The sequence below is a fragment of the Platichthys flesus genome, chromosome 7 (assembly GCF_949316205.1).
Source record: "Platichthys flesus chromosome 7, fPlaFle2.1, whole genome shotgun sequence".
Classification (NCBI taxonomy): Eukaryota; Metazoa; Chordata; class Actinopteri; order Pleuronectiformes; family Pleuronectidae; genus Platichthys; species Platichthys flesus.
The window spans coordinates 7,289,001-7,308,797 of record NC_084951.1 but is presented as its reverse complement, the minus strand read 5'-3'; the positions used below and the strand labels follow the sequence as shown (position 1 = coordinate 7,308,797).

The 19,797-nt window shown below is 38.8% G+C and overlaps 1 protein-coding gene across 1 annotated transcript in view; it reads right to left on the bottom strand.

Moving 5' to 3' along the window:
* Positions 1 to 19,797, bottom strand: part of ctnnbl1 (catenin, beta like 1) — a 48,879-nt gene that overhangs the window by 11,154 nt on the left and 17,928 nt on the right. The window contains exons 11-13 of the mRNA XM_062392100.1: positions 19,597 to 19,778; positions 10,712 to 10,809; positions 10,053 to 10,133 (exon numbers count right to left, since the gene is read on the bottom strand). Coding sequence (XP_062248084.1) covers positions 10,053 to 10,133; positions 10,712 to 10,809; positions 19,597 to 19,778 — 361 coding nt within the window. The remainder of the gene's footprint in view (positions 1 to 10,052; positions 10,134 to 10,711; positions 10,810 to 19,596; positions 19,779 to 19,797) is intronic.

The window sequence follows — 19,797 nt, the reverse complement described above, 5'->3', positions numbered from 1 at the left end:
TTAGTTAATTAAATGTTCTCTTTTTGGCATTTGGATTTTGGATCATTTAATGTGCTTCATCAGCTCCACCTCTAAAAGGAGAACCCCCAAATAAAGGCTATAAGCACATTTTACTGTTTGAATTTGAATGTTGACTTGGGATGTTGGACCAGTTTTCACAGTGAGATAGGTTTGTCTTTCTTTCCGTCTGTTGCATGTTAAAACCATCATCAGGCCATGTGTGAAAGCAGCTTTAGGTAGGTTACCAGCCGCATATAATTTGCACCTTAAAGATCGCGGTGGCTTGTTGAATGGTTGAATGATTGATACGGAGGTGCGTGAATGGCTCCTGTGGAGTAATATGTTTCAGCGTTAAGAAATGCATATGGCACCAACACAGAATACCATTTTGCTTGTCTTATGTATATATTTTGCGCCACCGATTTATACCATAAACCTTTTTCAGCAAAGAAACAGACATCTCACTTGATGATTCAACCAGAATAGCTTCATGTCAATCCAAATAGCCACAAAAACATATTCTTAATTTTTGCCAAAGAGAAGCCTAATAAGAGGTGTTGTTGACACATTCAACAACACCTCTTATTAGGCTTCTCTTTGGCAAAAAATGTAATTTTCTGGGACAAGTCAATGGCTACACCCTGCAGGTGGACTGCTACACTCAGCAGGGAGCCTCGCTGTAATGGAAGTGAGAAAATATGTTCAACACACATGACATGATGAATCAAGTCAGACCTTTGAATCTGTGCAAAGAGTAGAAGGTTTCCAACAATGACAAGTGCATTCAATATTCATTATTCGGATCAGAGGAAGTGGACATTTGGGATATTAAAACCCGGGCGGATGTGAGCAGCATGGCGGTATTCATTACAGCGGCAGACTTTTGTCCACTGGTGAGTTCTGACATTGCGGCCAATATCTTCTACGTGGCAGCACAGTCCCTCTGGCAAACACCAGGCAGAGGAAGTGGAGGAAGAATAACGTGTTTAAAGGCGGGATTGGACAAGTCAATTTCTACAACCTCAGGGGAGCCTGGCAGCCTGGCTTCAGTACAGACAAAGTAATAAGCAGTGATTTTCACTCTCTGTCCCTCTACTGTAACTTAACTGCATCGTGTGTGCTTGTGCGATGGGGTTTGTATGACTTATGTAAGGATGTGTATGCATTTCGAAACCATTCATGTGTGTCAGTGCCTGTGTTAAAGTATGTGTGCAGCTTTTAACAAGAAGCTACATCAGTGTGTGTTACTTAATGTGTATATGCTTTTGTTTTTGCTTTCCCGTTTGTTTGTGTATGTGGGTGTGTGTTAGTGTGCTGCTGGTTGTTAGTCATGTGCTTTATTTTCCGCTGGGATCCTTAGATGCATAATTAAAGTTATTTCTTTGTCAGCACTTTGCAAAAACCCACTGTGACTGTGTGTACGAGTGTGTATGTGTGTGTGCATGTGGGTAGGATGTAATGCTCTTAATGGAGCTTAAGCAAATGCTGAAAAGAGAGAGGTTAGATATCCTCATTAAAAACAGAGACACTCAGGCCGATAATGAGGTAAACTTTGAGGGGGAAAAATAGAACTTTGTGAGAGTGTGAGACAACATGCTAATTTCAAGTTATGATAATCTCCAAAAGCAACAACCGCCCTGTGCTTTGGGTGCATAAAAAATAAGAGAAACTGCAGCTCGCCAGTTGTACGCATGTGTGAAACAAAGAGTCACTGAAGGAATCTTTTCTGCAGTAGCCAATACATGTGATGCCTGTACGATGTCGATAGCAGCCCAGTCATATGTAACTCAAACATGCAACCATATTTCTCTAAACTTGGAAAAGCCTAGAGACCAAAGCTATGATTGACAGCCACACCGGTTCAAATATTGCAGATTTGCTGCGGGACATGGTGGAAGTGTTGGTGACAGATACTGCCTCCAATAACAGCTGGCAAAGTTAGTGCACGTGAATTTGTTTTGCATACCCTCTGCATCCCAGGTACCAGTGTAGCCGCAGAGAGTTCTCCACCTCTGGAGACATAGTTAGAGCTCAGAGAAATGCACTGAAACCTGAACATGTGGATCAACTGGTGTTTCTGCACAAAAATCTGAAAACATACTAGGCCTAGGCTGCCACTGCTGGGTTTGTTAAAACAGATTAATTTGTTTATTTTTATAAAAGAACTAATATGTCAGTCAGACATTCTTACAGCAAATAGAAGTGCACTGAACGTCCAGTGAACCAGAATATTATTGTTGCATCAAAAAACAACAGTAAAAACAACAGAAAAGGTAATTTCAGTTTAAAAGCTAAGGAATATGTATTTGCATTTATTAATAAATCTGGGATTAGAAACAGAATTATTTTATTTTACTTATATGATCTCTGTGGGCCCGAATTTTAAGTGTTTTAAGTTGTGCCATCTTTAAGGTTTTGCCTTTCTTGCTATACAGAATATTAAAGGACAGCGTTTGAGATAAATTCTGTGCACGGTACCCAACCCTTGTTGCAGGACTGTTGCATTAGACTGTAGATTCTCATAGGTGGACCTAACTGACTGTTTTTATGTTTGGTATTCAAATGGTATCTAGATTGTATCTAGATACATTTTCAACCTGATCACTTACACCTGGTATTAATGCATCTCCGGTGTCCACATATTGAGATAAGATGGCCTGGTCCAGCTCACGTTACACCCACCTCTCAGTTGCCAGGTCCAACAAACAATAAAGAAGAAGAAATGTAGAAGATTGTTTAATTCAATCTAACTGCATTATTGTACCTGCTTTGACTTAACTCTTCACTCCATACGGGACTTGATTAAAGTGAGAATTGAAGAGAGAACTACTTCTTGTGATTACTGGTAATGGCTGATGGTTACCTAGCTGCCACATTGATGGTTTGGATTGTAGCGGTTGTATGTAATCTTTGTATGTGGACTGTTAATTTAATTACAATTGTGTTCAATGTTATCACAATGAATTCCTGACTATTTCTCGAATTTTGGCGAATCAGATCACAATTAGGTCCTCAACATATCTCGGATGCATTTACATCTGCACTTTAATGTGGTCAAGCTCTATCCTACTGCAAGCCGACACTCAAAGCACACTTTGATGCCAGTTATAAATGAGGTAATAGCCACAAGTTTTTCTATTGACGACTGTATTGCAGATGCAATGAGCAAATGTGTACACAGAGCAACTTTCATTGAGATGGTAATAATCAATGTGCCTATTTGTTAACCTAAATTAACTCAAAACCAGAATGGAGAAACTAAAGCAACAGCAGAAGATTAGTCAAGTATTATTCTTTTCAGGTAAGGTATGCATCATTTTCTTGTTGACTGGCAACCAAAGCATTAGTCTATGTGGTGGCCAAGCTGGTGTAACCATAAAGCTTCGTGATAATTAAATTCCTAAGACCTGACAACAAACTATTCTTCCACTAATACCTGTGCTGTCTCATAATATACAGGCCACTGAGTGTATATATGTTCACTGTAGTGTTATTATTACACACTGTTACAATGACACTCTGTGTCTCACTTCCAATCACCCACTTTATACAACTTGACACTGCTTCCTGCACTGGAACACAACACATTGCCTTGTAATGTAATTGGCTGCTACAAATGATGATATTGTTTCCATGAAAAACAAATTAGATGCATACGGTCATTATTTGTAGGCGTTAGACTAAAGAGCACAGAGGCATATTGGTGCAATCCAAGATTCATAAAGCTGGTCTAATGAGATGGATTTAACAGGTACAAGAGCTTAACACAAACCATAAACCATTCCAAACACAAATGTGCTGCTTTGAGTTATTAGTGCAGAATTTCATCACTCCAGTTTTCTGCAACCCCAACAAAAGGATGAATTAATTAATGAATGGTGACTACTGATGGAAGGAATGATGGATTACGGAAATTGAGAGAAGACAAAGAGCAATGATGAAGGGACGATAATAAAGCCTCGACAGACAAAAAAAGTTCACTAAAATCTGGGTATGCTTAGGAGTCAGACAATGAGAGCGAGGGAAAACATTTAACAAAACAAAATACGACATCCAGGTGTAAAATCAATTCTCACAATTTTCTTAGAGAAAGTTTACTGTTAGCAATGCTAAACTAGTCCAGACACACACACACACACACACGACCACTCGCGCACACACACAAACACACAAAATAGAGTGAGAAGCTAGAGCGTTAGATTCTAGGAAAGTGCACTCTCCTGTGAATTTTACAGTATTGAAGTTTGGCCTCGGCCATGTTTATCTGAGCTTCATCAATCTTCAGGAGCTGTTAGGAACAAGGAGAGAGCAGAAAGAATGTTCTGAAAGAAAAGAGGTGGAAAGGGGTGAATGCAAATGTCTTATATAGTAAGGACAAGAGAAAAAATACGAGAATGAGGAGGGAGGGAGTGAAAGAAAGAGAGGACGGAGGAGTTGATATGAAAGATAAATGGACAAAACGGATGGAAGCTATAGGATAAGATGCAGCAAAAGTGGAAAATTTGACTGGATTACAAACAAGAAAAGGGAAATAGTGAAAATGTAACAAAGGAGAATATGGAAATTTCAGGGACCACACGAGGAGAGAAAACAAGACACTTAAGCATAGGAGGGTGGAAATGGACAGTGGGGTGAATAAAAGATAGGAAAAGAGGGAATACTGAAACAGGACAGCACCGAGTACGGGAGTCAAAAATGAAAAGTATAGCTGGATGGAAAAGCAGCTTAAAGCAAGAGGAGAGAATCAGAAGGATAGAAAGAGAGAAGAGAGGTGGGAGGAAAATAAGCAGCTTATTAAAAAGGGACTGAGCTGAAGATGCAGAGAAAAAGCAGCAGCAGCTTTTTCCTTGCTATCCTCCTGAGAAATCTGTGGATAATATGGTACGGAGGAAACACATTTTGCTTACCGCCCCTTAAAAACAGGTTTAACTGGGGAAAACCAAAAGGCACAGCAGAGAGAGATAAAACAGTGCTACTGACGGAACTGGGTTGCCGTCAACATCACCTTATTCAACACATCATGTGACATTTGCTTGAAGCTTTGACTCAAGCAGATTTAAAATATCACCAGAGTGGTTTCTGTATTAAGAGCTTAAGGAGAAAATATAACCACTGCTTTTGCTCAATCCATTGAGGTACACATGATAGCCTGTAGAATCTCATCCATGCTGGGTTAATAACATGGATCAGTTATTTATTAAAGTGATGTTAATTTACAGCAAACTACATAAACGGATAGAGAAATCACTACACAACGAAAAACTGCAGAATTACTTCCTGGAAGTAGAATACAAATTTAAACAATGTATAGCAGGAAAAAAAGGTAATTGATTTCCTTCAAATCTCGTGGTCTCTATTCATATCCAATGATTTTTAAAGAGGTCAGAGAAAGTTGTGGAAAAAAGCAACATCAGATTACTGAGAGCATCATCATCCTTTAAGAAGAACAGAAAGTGAGATATCATCCATTTAGTGTGACTAAATCCACACACACACACAGCCATAATAATTGCCAGTTTTCAGTCTAAGAGTAAGTCCTAAAACATCACCTCTCTGGAGAAATCACTTTTATATACTTAAATTAGAGAAGTATTCTTTTAACCCTAGATCTACGATCGATGGAGGTGAGGGTTCACTCCATCCAATAAGCCCTTGTCAAAACTCGGTAGAATATCTGAATTAAAAGGAAAACAAGACAACAACTGGGCTGCAAGCTTAAGAGAGGTAGGTTTGGAGGTGAGGGGGATATATCTGGGATACCAGGTGTAACCGTTAAGCCCGTAGGAGGCGTCTTGGGCCACACAACAAATTGTCAAAGCAGTAGGGCGTCCAATGACACAGTTTTGTCCTGTCACCTCTCAAATCCAATCCCACTGCCAACATCCATAGTACTGATTTACCACAGGGATTGATACATCAAGTCCCATTAGCTCTACTGTCTGCCATGTGAGAAAACGATTGAATCAAAAGCAAATTGAGTCTGCAGTCACTAATCTGTGTAAGGGCATGCTTTAGTGTAAAGTTCACAATGTTTGAGGCCATTATGTACACTTAATTTCAACCGCTTGTATCCAGATTTGATTCAAAACAAATCTTTTGTTTCACTTCTCACAATAACACAAGATATTTCTAATTTAGTGTTTGTCTGTATGGATTCCTAGTAGAGCTGTCTGCAGCACTATTTGCCTCATACTCTGTCAGCTGCTCCCACTCACCTGCTTGCGCCATCAGCCATAAAGTTGTTACCGTCCACGCAGACAGAGCTTATTGTTCAAAGTGTTCGTATACCTGAGTGGCATTCAATGCAGCTCTCTATACAGTTGCAATCAGAAATATTCAACCCCCTCACCTCAAAATATATAATAGTGATGTGGATGACAGATAATGACTATAAATGACAAAAAACCTCATTAAACAACAAAAGATATGTATTGATACATATTTTAGTTATTTTGACAACAGAAGTTGACTTAATTTTGAAGTTCAAATGATAAATGTGACTCTTTTAACAGACGTGCAGTATTATTCAACCCCCAGCTTCAGTACTTTGTGGCGCATTCGCTAGCTTTTATAACTTCTACCAAACGTTTTCGGTAAGTGCAAACAAGCTTCTTACACCTCTCGATCAGAATCTTTGCCCATTTTTCATGTGCAAAAGCCTCAAGCTCAGTGATGTTTTATGGCTTTCCATGCTGCAACTGCCTTCTTTAAATCCCACTAAAGATTTTCAATCAGATTTAAATCTGGTGACTGAGAAAGCCACTCCAGGACGTTCCAGGATCTTTTTCTCAACCAAGCTTTGCTTGACTTGGAGGTGGGCTTTGGATCATTGTCTTTCTGGAAAGTCCAATGATCACCAAGGTTTACTTTGTCAACAGAAGGCATCACATTCCCCCTTAAAATGGCCTGGTATTTCTGAGAATCCATGATGCCAGGTGCACGATCAAGATTGCTAGTTCCTGCCGCAGAAAAACAGCCCAGCATCATCAATGACCCACCATCAGGCTTGGCCTTGGGGATGGTATTCTTATGGTCATAAGCCTTGCCTTTCGTATGCCAGACATACTGCTTGTCCATATGTCCAAATAGTTCCAGTTTGGTTTCATCAGTCCATAGAACTGTCACCAAAAACTCAGTCGTCTTATCCATATTCCTCCTGGCATATTCTAGTCGACTTTTGATGTCCCTTGTGGTCAAGAGCTGAGCGCATCTTGGAGTCCGGCCATGAAGTCCTTGTTTATTCAGTGCACGTCTTAGAGTTGCCACTGAAGCACTTTACCAGCCTTCATCAGGTCATCCTGTAGGTGTCTTGCAGTCACACAGGGGTTTATCTGAGTTGTTCTGACTAAGTTGCTGAGGGCCCTTGATGAAATGTTGGGCTTTCTTCCACTGCCAGGCAGGTTTGAAGCTGCTCCATAAGTTTTAAATTTCCTTATAATGCTCCCAATTGTGTCTCTTGGAATATACGTTGTTGGGAAATCTTCTTATACCCAAGGCCCTTTAGGTTTGATGAAATAAACTCCTTTCTCAGCTTTTGTGGAAGCTCCTTTGTCTTTCCCATGGTTGCAACTCACCTTGAATACCTTCAAGAATGGAGTTTATATGCGCATCACAGCTGAAGCAAATGAAGGCTCATTATAGAGTTCCCGAAGGCTTAATTATGTTTCAACTCTACTTTAGGCCATAAAAACTGTCAGACAGCTTTAAAAACAACAATATTATATAGGGGTTGAATAATTGTGACATGGCTATATTAACAAAATATACTGTTACACACAAATACTACATCATGCATTTTCTGTGTGGATTTTATGTATCACTCAACTCATAAAGAAGTCATCCAAAGCAGATCTTGCTCTTTGAAAAAACTGTTATTGATAAATCCTATGAGGGGTTGAATATTTCTATTTGCAACTGTACCCTCTAGTCCATTCGCATATCATTCAGGCTCTGTTGCGCATGAGCACCTGTTTCTGTGGAACATTGTGTTACTGCCATAGACTGATTCAATTCTGTGGAGACACTGCAATACTAAAGAGCAACATGAGTTACCTTGAGCCACTTTCTTTAATGAGTAGTTCACCTAACTGAGACACTATTATTAATTACTTAATCCTTACACCAAATGTTGATTGAAGAATTTAAGTAGTTGTTACTGCCAGACTGGTTTGAGATTTTGTGATCTCTAGCAGGATTATTTATATGACAGGACATTAGTCTAATCTATTCATACGTTTATAATAAGTTAATATTCATGTATCTTTTTTTAAGGGACTTATAGAGGTCTGCAACAGTTCCACGTCACTTGTGTCCTGTGCTTGAAACATCTGTTGGTAAAAAAAAGTTAATGGAAGACTTTTTTAATCCCTTTTTAATCTTTAATAAATAAAATATTGTTGCTTTGCCATTAATAGCCTCCCATGTACCTGGCTCACAGTGTGGCTCCGAACTGGGGGGAAGCTAACGGTCTGGCTTCAAAGATAGTGGCAGACACAGACAAGGCTTCTTATCACCAGGTTATCGCATTCACGCTCTGCTCATCCCGGAGGAAGAGACAAGAGAGAGAGAGACGGGCGAAGCAGAGAAAAAAAGAGAAAAAAAGAGAAGAGGCGAAAATGTCAAACTGTCTGGCCTTTTCTCGACAATCCCACCACGAAGTCTGTCTGAGAAATTAATCTTCTGTCATCTGAAGATAGGAATCTCACACTTATCTTTCTCCACACACACCTCTCTCCCTCCTCATCATTCCCTTTCACTCAAATTCCTTTGTCTATTTTTCTTGGATTTTCCCTTTTTAAGTCCACTCTACACTTCCTGTGCTGATATTTATAATATCTGCCTTTATTCTGTGCTTCCTCAATTTCTGCAGACAGGATTCTCTGTCTCTCTTTCTCTCCCTTTGTTGGAGCTATTATCCCGTGCCTGGCCACGTATCTTCTATTTGTATTCCTCCAATGGTCTGTCTAGCTAGAAGCACTAACATATACACACACATGCAGGCAGCTCAATAGGACACTCAAACACAGCTATCAAGTTTTCAATTCCTCTGTAATCTGTCATATTGTCATCGTCAGGATTGTGATGTTTTTTCGCTCCTCTTCCCTCATGGCTTTGAATGTGACACTGTGTGAAACTGTGCATCTTATCTACCAAAAGCTGACAACATCACACAGCCCAACCTTTCATAAGGAGGAGTGTTGTCGCTATCAGAGCATCTGTAGTTCAATTTGAAATTTTTCAAATAGAGAATAGAAAAAACACAAATGTGTTAAGGGATTGCACTGGAGTCTGTGTTTTTGTCTATCTGTGGATAATACTGATGGAAGGTTATTGTTCCTACTGTATTGATTTCTGGTTTAAAAAAAATCTAAGATGAGACTCAAGATAGACTCTTAAACATATCTTTATATGTTTTTTATTTTATCATTTTCATCATTGACAGTCCAAGAAAAGACTGTTCCTAGTTTTCATAATTACCGTTTCTTGTTCTTATATATTTTTTGCAACTAAGCAACCATCTGCAAAGTAGACAATAAGGTTGACATCTATAAAAATGTAAGCAAATGTATTTCATAAATTTCGTAAATCGAGGAATTCACACAATTACGATTAAAAATGTAATGTTGGAAGAAACTGATTGATTCGGTCAATGAAACACATTTGTTAACAGAGAATGTCATTATTAATACAAGCATGGCTGATTGTACACGTCAGCTCAGATTCTGATCAGGTTTAGACATGAAGTTCTCTGGTGACAGTCAGAACAGGATCAAACTGTTGTCAGGTTGTGTTCATACACTTGTGCTAAAATACTCTAAACATCGTGTAGCGCACAAGTGTGCCTAATAATGTCTGGATCAGACACAATTCCTTGGCGGCATGTCATTTATGGTCAATAAAACAAAGCTGAAATGTCTGCGTTTTATGTGAATCTATCAATCAATTCATTTGACAGGCTGTTTAATATGAAGCCAGTGCACAAAGACACAGTGCAGAGGAGGATGGAGGGGACAGAGGGAGCGAGGGATAGAAGGAAAAGGAGAGACGCTTACATGTTTCTCTCCTTCGATCCTCTTGTCAGCCTGTTGAACAGCTTCCAGGTACTTAAAATGCAACTCCATCAGGCGATCAACCTGGAGAGAGAATGAACGAGCAGAAAGGCAAATAGTGAGAGATGCAGCGCACCTCAGAGGACCGTGAAAATAGATAGACATGAGCAAGAAAAGCGAGGTCGCAAAGAAGAGAGAACAAGATGACATTAATACACAAAATAGTTTTATAATACAACATATAGATTACATTTATTGACTACATGTGTAGACTATATGCTATGTTTGGGGAAAGATATTTCTGCCTTTAATTTGATTAGAGCACAGAGAAAGACACAAATACATAAATCCATTTTTTGAAATAATCATAACTGTTCTACTGTTGTAGTAACTCAAGTATTCATGTTAAACCCACACGCCTGTTGTTCCAAGACAAAAACATTTATTTTAGTCTCTTTTTTAAGTACTGAATTAGTAGGGACTCCTGATTCAAAAAGCAGCAGATCCTCAGCAACCAAAGCATCTGGGTATCAGATGCACAAATACCTCGGCTTACACATACTGATGAAGCAATCTGCTGGCAATCAAAAACAAGAGTTACAAAGAAAAATACTTAAGTAGGGAAGAATGAAAAGGAAAGCAATGAGATGAAGAAAACGTACCTTCTCACAGTCATTCTCTGTGAACTTAGTGAGGAGTCTGGTTCTCTGTTGGGACTTGAGATTTCTCAGCAGGGAGGCGATGATGGAGCTCACATGTTCTAAGGTGAGAAAAGCGAGGAGTTAATTTAAAGATTCTTTGTATCAAAAAGCAGCATTTAAAACATTCTCTAAAGCTTTCCATCTATCTATTCATCTTTTTCTGCATTTCCGTGGTAGTGTCGTCGAGGTAGCTGGTCAATATGGGATCTCCCCCTGGTTGGGAGTGCCCAGTAAACTTCCAATGAAAGGTGCCCAAGGGGGATCCTGAGTAGATCCCTGAACCACCACAACTGTCTTCTTTCCACGTAAAGGAGCAGCAGTTGTCTGATTTCCTCAGTTCTCACCCTCATCTCTAAGCACGAGCACAGACACCTGAAGGGAAAAACTAATTTCGGACACTTGAATTAATGACCTTGTTCTCTCGGTCATTAGCAAGAGCTCTATTGTCCCCTTTTGTCCCAAACTCTGGGTCCATAAGTTTAGCTTGATAAAATTTAAAAATTTAAAAGAAATATTATTTCTTACAGAACATATTGCACAACTGCCTTTCTTTCTTCACTAACTTCTCAGATAACCACATGCAGTACGTACACCCCCCTACTTCATTAAAAAGCTCATTACACTGACCAACGCACGCCAACAGGTGAATGTGCTTAAACAAGCACATAGGCACTTTTATCTTCCATTATTGAAAATTGTCTCAAACAGTCACATCCACAGACCTCAGAAAGAACAAATCAATTATGACGTGATAATTTGCAATTACAGCATACAGCCAGTAAGGCATGGGTATTCTTACACAGAGTGCGCAGAACAAGAGGAGAAAGTGTTATTGAAATTTAGGAATCAATTTTCATCTAAGGGCATGCTGGAACATGTGTAATGGTTGTGTCTGTTGCCGAATTACATTTCTCAAGGCGATTGAAATTTGTCTGCAGAAGCTCTGGGCCAACAGAGCAAGAGGGAGGTAGAATAATAAACTAAATTAGCTACAAAAACTAGTTATTCCTATTGAGTGCCCTCGTCAACCAATTCATGCTACGTAGGATCTCATTCAGATGCCTTCTTACTGATGGGCTGCACCCTTGGGCAACAACATGGTGTAATATGTCTATGATATTGAATGAACGGCACAGTCTACACAGAGGGAGAGCAGATTGTGATATTGTAGAATCTCTGGATATACAGAGTGGAGGGAAAAAATGTAATTGGACTTATCAACAAGAGGTCAATATTCTCTCTCAACAAGGCTTTGCAGTTGCTAAGCAACAAGAGTACAGGAATCAATCCCAATACTGCTTTTTTAAAAGGGGTCGTGTTTGCTGTCAGCTCCTTTTGTGCAATCCTCTACGACCCACAGCAACCTCACCCACAAGACTTGAACGCTGAAAAAACTTAACGCTGTAGCGACCATGTCATTCTTGAATTTTTCAACATATATAGTTAACCGTCAAGGCAAATTGCACTAAAGAAAAAAAAGAGAGTGGCTCTGATCCCTGTTAAATCTGACAACCCGAATGACTTGTTTTGAAACTCTTAATAATCAAACGGAATCACGTCACTGCTATCAAACATGTAATTTAAGTAAAGTAAATTGTGGTTTTATAAAATTCCATGTAAATCCAGAGGAGTAGATGAAACTCTGAGGGCACTTAACTGTGCTATGACAGGTATTACATGAAGCTCTGGGTTCAGTTAGGTTTAGTCCAAGGTTCGCTTATTTTCATGTAGGCAACCGTATTTCCTGTACACAATGACAGGGAGGCTAACTGCCATTTCCAAAAGGACACTACTTTATCAAGTTGATCCGAGTGGTAATTGATGTCGCCACCTTCACGCCCTGCCGAGGAGGCTATTGATCGCTGGCTGTTAAATGTTCTCTCCCAAAGAGTTTAAAACTAAACAGCGAGCTCTTGGTACAGATTTGTGAAGGGGTGGAGGCGGGATAACATTGTCGGTACAAGATGGACGGCAAGGCTGACTAAAAACAGCTTCGTCATTTATCCTTGGAAAGGTGTCCAATCGATACTTCATTTACATGCTTTGCTTTAAACTTTAATGTCAGATATAAAACCAACGGATGAAGGAGAAAGCAAGGAACGGTCCATGAAAAAATGTCTTTAAGTGTATATTTAAAATGTGCACAAGCAAGATAAATATTTTGCACAATGTTGTTGAGAAAGTCAAACAACAATTTTGCTGGGGTCCCTGATGTAACGTTAACACAGGTTTTCCTGGGAGCCATGTATTAATAATTTAAACAACTACCATTGTAAATTGACTGCAGCGTTTAAAAAAAAAAACGCACAAAGCTCAGCACATACAGCAGACTCCTGTCATAAACACTGGGCCATTCACTACCAATGAAAGACTGTTGTTGGGACCTTTTTGTTGTATTATTTACAGATGCATGTCTGCTGTTTACACATTCTAGCAGTTTAATGTCTTGTGTTTGATCAAGTTGCTATGGTTGGCACCCTGCTCTTCATCCTGGTCACAGAATGTACCACCCGTACTGTATTTCAATATTGTGAACACACACAACCAGTCCCATGCTCCTCTCAGCAGTAAATTGGACATGGTTTGTCAGACACTAGTGGTTCCTGGGTAAACAAAACATAATATTATATAAATCATATTGTTATATTAGTTATCACTAATGCAATACAGCTGGATTTAGTGATAGGATAAGTGGTATAGATAATTAATGAATGGATGGATGGATGAAGTTCCCGGGCTGAATGTCTTTGATTGGTCAGAATCATCTAGCGCAGCAACCACTACACAAATTCTAATATCTGAGTTAGTTTGTTCGTTTCCTTACAAATAAAAAAAAAGGAAGACAGACCAAGGGAACAAGTTGTGAGCATGAAAGAACAAGAGTTAAGAGAGGTATTAACTATAGAGTGAATTAATTGGTATTTTGTTGCTGCCCATTTCAAATCTGTCATCAGTAGAATTTGCCTGATCTGCCTGATTGAGATGGAAACATAAAATAAAAGACATTGATTCTGACCAATCAATGTCTTTGATTGGTCAGAATCATCTAGCGCAGCAACCACTACACAAATTCTAATATCTGAGTTAGAGTTTGTTCGTTTCCTTACAAATAAAAAAAAAAGGAAGACAGACCAAGGGAACAAGTTGTGAGCATGAAAGAACAAGAGTTAAGAGAGGTATTAACTATAGAGTGAATTAATTGGTATTTTGTTGCTGCCCATTTCAAATCTGTCATCAGTAGAATTTGCCTGATCTGCCTGAATGAGATGGAAACACGTACAAGGAATTTCATTTCCTAGTCAAGTTCTTGAGATTAGTTCGACAGAAACATTTGGCAGACAGATACAGCCCAGGGACTAAAGCAGGAATTAGATTCCTGTGATCAAAATGTAAGAAATGCTCCTGAGTTCTGGTAAAGGTTCCTGGAAAAGTCCTGCTGATTACAAACAGGAAAGGTTTGGGTTCTCTGGAGACGCTAAGTAGACCCTCAAACAAAGTATCGCAATTTTGGTACGAGTGCAGTTTTCTAAACAAATTCCACATTCACTAGTATGGCTGACGGTCTTTAATGACAGAAGAAGAAGAAGAAGTATTTTTCACACATTCCTAGTCTTAATACAAAAAAGACATAGCTTTTATTAAAATTTCTCATAAAACATGTTACAAATTGCAATTATGTTTCACAATGAGACGTTGCGTGCCCTTGGTCTATCTTACTTTTCTCTTACCAAAGAGTGCTGCATTTGCCCTGAATGATGAGGTTGTCTGTTTCTCAACAGAATAGAGAGTGATTTGGAACATTTCATATATATCTAAAAAATACCTCAGCATATCTCTTTCGAGTCTGAGTTTACAGAGATGGAACATCATCAATTCCCACATGAGGAAAGACCAAACGTTAGGAAGATGTTAATTAGATTCGTCTTTACACAGGGATCTAACCGCAAATCTCTCCCTGTGAAATACGCTAATAATAGGATTACACAGCATGACTCTGACAAAACAGATTACAAGATAACTTGTATCATGTAAAATGTTATTAATCTCAATCTGTTCCAGTGATGGCATGGGAGATGATTAAAAAAGAGTGTTAGTTGATAGTCTGCTTTTGACTGAAATATGTGATGAAAGTTTCATCATGAGGTCCAGATAACCAAGTTTCTCCATTATAAACACTTATCTGGTCTTATATATTCTGCTACGTGGTCATGCTTTCTAAATCTCCATTTGGTAATAACAGGAGAGAGATACTGCAGGGTGATAATGTAATGGGCTGATAAAATTCCACATTTTATCTTTGTCAGGAAGCTGCAATAATTCATGCAGAACTCTTTTTAATAAAAGTGTTCTTTTTCTATCAGATGGCCTTTTCCAGCTCTCCCCCTCTCTGTGTGCTCATGTGCTAATGCTTGTACTCAAAGCTTTCAAAAAGTACTGAACACTGCATCTTCAATTTTAACCAAATTCAAAAAAAAAAAGAATTGCTGCAATTTTTGATTCCTTTTCTTGAGCTCTGTTCATCTTTGGTGGGGATTGTATTTACTTACAAAAAGATAAAAAGTAGGCCCCTTCATACCTCTGAGCAACTTTAACTTTATTGTTTTATATGATTACTTCAGGTGTAATACCTCTTAATATTCTCCTGGCAGTGGATTAGTCTCAGTTCCTGTTCCGCCAATGAGAACTGTAAACATTCTGAAAAAAACTGCATCTCTTGTTTCTCTCTCCCACTTTGTTTTTATTTCTTCTAAACAATTTAAAAACAACCGGTACATCTCTGAAAAATTCAGAGAGGGTGTCTAGGTCGATCAAGCAGAAGGCAGAACACGACACTGAACACAACATCTTCTTCGATGTCTTCTATGACACCTCTTTTGTTTATCCTGAGATATCTGTATTTTGTTTTAGTTTTTCAATTTTGCATCACAGGCTTGAAACATCTTCGTTCTCCCTTTCAGATAATTTCAGGAGATTATCTGGAGTTCTGAAAGCAGTTTGGTGTTATTCATGTTTACAGTCAATACTGTCGTCATTGCTATTATCCATATTGTAACTGTGGGAGATACATATAAAAATTTACTTGAACTGCGGAGCCGCTAAATGAAATCTTCTCTCATTCCAATTAAAAGAATGATTAAAAGATAATGTTCATGTTAGGGACACTCAAAGGTGTTTATGTAGCAGTCTCACACTTCAGCTACAAAGACATCCTTTCCCTCCCTCAGACTCTCCCTAAAGCACTCACTAACTCTCTCTCTCTCTCTACCAAACAAACACCCATGTGCTCACATGCACACAAAGAAACGTTTTCGGACATGTAAATGATTTGTTTACTTCTGTTCCTTCCTATGCTCGCTCGCATCATTAACTATGTACATATAATAACCGGCTGCTACCAATCTCCATCATACAATCTCAGAACGAATGACAAGGTTCGAGTCCAGGCTTCTAAAGGGGGGGGGGGGGGGGGGGGGGGGGGTCTCTTTTGTTTGAGCTTATTTTCTATTAATTTACAATGTCTCTATTAATTATGTCGTTCTGCATGCTAATACGGTCTGAAAATCCCTAGTCATTTGTACTGTTTGAATTTCAGAAAGGATTTTACAGGGATGAATCTTTTGACGTTTATGATAGAGAGCCACGGAGTGTGTGTGTGTGTACACGTGCGAGAGAGAGAGAGAGAGAGAGAGAGAGAGAGAGAGAGAGAGAGAGCGCGCACTAGGGATTGGATTTTACGGGGATGAATCTTTTGACGTTTATGATAGAGAGCCACGGAGTGTGTGTGTGTGTACGTGCGAGAGAGAGAGAGAGAGAGAGAGAGAGAGAGAGAGAGAGAGAGAGAGAGAGAGAGAGAGAGAGAGAGAGAGAGAGAGAGAGAGAGAGAGAGAGAGAGAGAGAGAGAGAGAGAGCGAGCGAGCGAGCGCGCTACTAGGGATTGGAGGACAGAGAAGTCTACCTCCTAATTACTTTTGTTTGAAGCAGCTGATGGTTAATTAATCTACTGTGTTATTCTGGTAATCTGGAGAACCACTTGATTCACTGCATATTCAATTAGTGGTGTTACTGAGAAGGAGGGTTCACTCTATACACCTCATACTGTGACAGGAATCCCGTTAAGCCAATAGCTGCTCCGAAAATCAGTAAAGACATGATATGCCCCCTGCCTCCACAAACTGAAATCAGAAACAATGGCAACATGTGTGTGCAGGTTACATTGTGACCTCTAAGTTTGAATCTAGAGCATTCTGGTGGCTGCCTTATGTGTTGCATAAGGCAGCCACCAGAATGCACCACCATCACTGTATTTACCGTCCAGCTAACCTCATATTGCGTGGTTTGTTGGCAGGATAACATAAAGAGAATAATGCACTTCATTTTATCAACTCACTTTCTTTAACAATGAAAGGGCTTTTTTTTTTTTACATATTCCCCAATTTCACAGAGAATAATTCATGGATTTTTTTAATTTAGGGGACTTATATCTGTTATTGACTGATCCAAATAAACATCGAGAAGATTTCAATATGGTTTCATAAGGCTTTGGCGGAGATATACGCTTTCAGTTTCCCCTTTAGTTATATTTGATGCTATATGTTTATTCAAATGCAGGCTTACTGGAGTATGTGTTTGTGTGCATGATTGTGTATGTATATGTAAATTTATGATGCATGAATGTTATCATTTTTTGGAGCGTCTGATAACACCAAATATCCCACTAAGCCGGATTTGTAGATTAACACATCTCTGCATCTATTAAAACTGGATATATTTTTTAAGATGCATAGATTACATCCAGTATTTATTTTACATCGGTAGTGATGACACTCCTTTAATATGTGGTAAGTTCTATAAGATATCTAAGACATTTGATGGTGCAAAAAAGGCAATTTAAAGTTTCTATTTTACATACATGCAGCATTATTGACTTGGTAGTTATGATCGCCTGCTTGCTTCTCCTTTAAACATGAATAAGTCTATTTCATTAGTATATTTATGCATATTTAAAAAAACTATTGCAGTGCCTGTTCTAAACATGCCTGTTGGGAATCAAATCAAACTAAATCAGGAATATGCTGTTATCTTGTCCTGTGTTAACGCTACACAGGTACTTCAGAAATATTCCTTGACATTAGTGAATCCTCCTCAAACAGTTCTACAGTTCTACACAGATTTTTAGTCTTTGTCGAATGAAACTTAAATTAATTTATTACTTATCACTTGTGTGGTTTATATATAAGTCTGAATAACTTACTGAACAGCTATTCAGTTATTACAGAGGTCTTTTAAGCAATTGCCACAATCTTAAGACCCAAGTTCACAACGTTTCAAAATAAAAGCTCTGCAATTCAGCTCAATATATATATAAAGCATTGCAGCAACAACAGGAATGTTGTGCAGTCCAATATAGTGAAATAAAAATAATCAGATTATCAAAATGATCTAGTGGGACAGACATTATTGGTTGCCGTCCACCAGTGACCAATAATGTTCAACTTAGTGTAATTAATTGTTGTAGTTTTATTTATGTAAGATTCCTAATGTGTCCAAATCGCACAAAATTCGACAGAGCTTCCTCTGGCAATAAAGACTACACACGCTGAGTGTGAAGTTGAACGTTTGCGAGTTGTGCATTCTACATACAGACAGAACTTGGTAGATATCACATGTCTGGTTTTGAAGACAAATAAGTAGCTTACACCTGAGGGTTCTCGGCAGGGGGGGTTAACTGTTACGACAAGCTATTTTCACTACTCCTCCCCCCAGCGTCTCCAGGAGGTCGAAGGTTAATGAATTCAGTCCCTGGGTGAGAAAGGAAGACGCCTTAATAAACTCTGCAGGGCTGGGAAGCCCCACCGGATGTATCAAACTTAATTAATACGGACAGAAGGAGAGGAGGGGTTTCACATTTTCGACACAGGTAATCAAACTTAGAGCAATGAGATGGACAAGGTTTCTGCCTCTTTCTTTCAGTCTACTCTCTATTTTGTATCACATGGACATCCCATCTCTCTCTCTTGCTCCCTCTCTTGTTTCCGCTTCCTATCGCTCACTCAGAGAGAGTGACCAAGAGAGCTTTGAGAGCACAGGAAGTAAAATCAATCAAGATCGGATTGAAAGAGTAAACTGACAGGCCGAGGAGGCAGCAGACCGTGAAACATGAGCAGATTAGGATTGAGGGTGTCTGCAGGAGACAAGTGTGACAAGACGATGCATAAAAGTTAAATCAGAAGAAGTAAAAAAAAGTCTGTCATGATTAGTTTAGTATTTTAAAATACTACAATCAGCTATGTATAGTAAAATGACATAAAATGCCTATTTTCTATGCATGTCTAATTTTCCTGTGGCTTCCTTGTGCAATGTGAATCCAGCAACTGAATGGTAAATACATTTTTATGGATAGAGATTATAATTTAGAATAGGTGTTTAATTGAATCTGAAGAATCAAGTGTATACGCAGAATCCTGGCTACTCTGTCATTTAAAAAATGTTGATCAAGTAGGTAACATAAAATTATATAATCTAATTAAAAAAGTAAAGAATAAAAGATTTCCAAGATATTTTGAGTTATTTGCTAGAACTACTCCACAATCCAGATTATCCAGGATAAGAAGGAAATCAGAAAATTATCTCTTTTCCATTGTCCTGTGAAAACCATTGATCTAAAATGTGTCATTATCACACAAAAATGCTTGAGACATTTTAATGTGGTTGGTTTGGTTTCCATCGGTTTCTATGTCTGTTAGTTGTAAAATTTCATGCAGCACTAATAGATTCAATCAAAAAACAACACATGTCACTGCAGCTTTCACTCTTTGGACTAATGAGCAGCAACACTAGTGACTGACCTTCATGCTCCTTCTCTGATGCCCCAGTTTTTTTCAACTTCTTCGGGGTTTTCATGAAGAGTGGAAAGATAGTTCGCAAGCCCAGGATGTCCACAAATTTATGGCAGTTATCCGCTCCCTCTGGTCCAATCATGCCGTGGTCCAGCACTTTAAGACCACTGGTTCGAGACATTTTCTTTTCTCTGCAGCAAAGAAATGAAA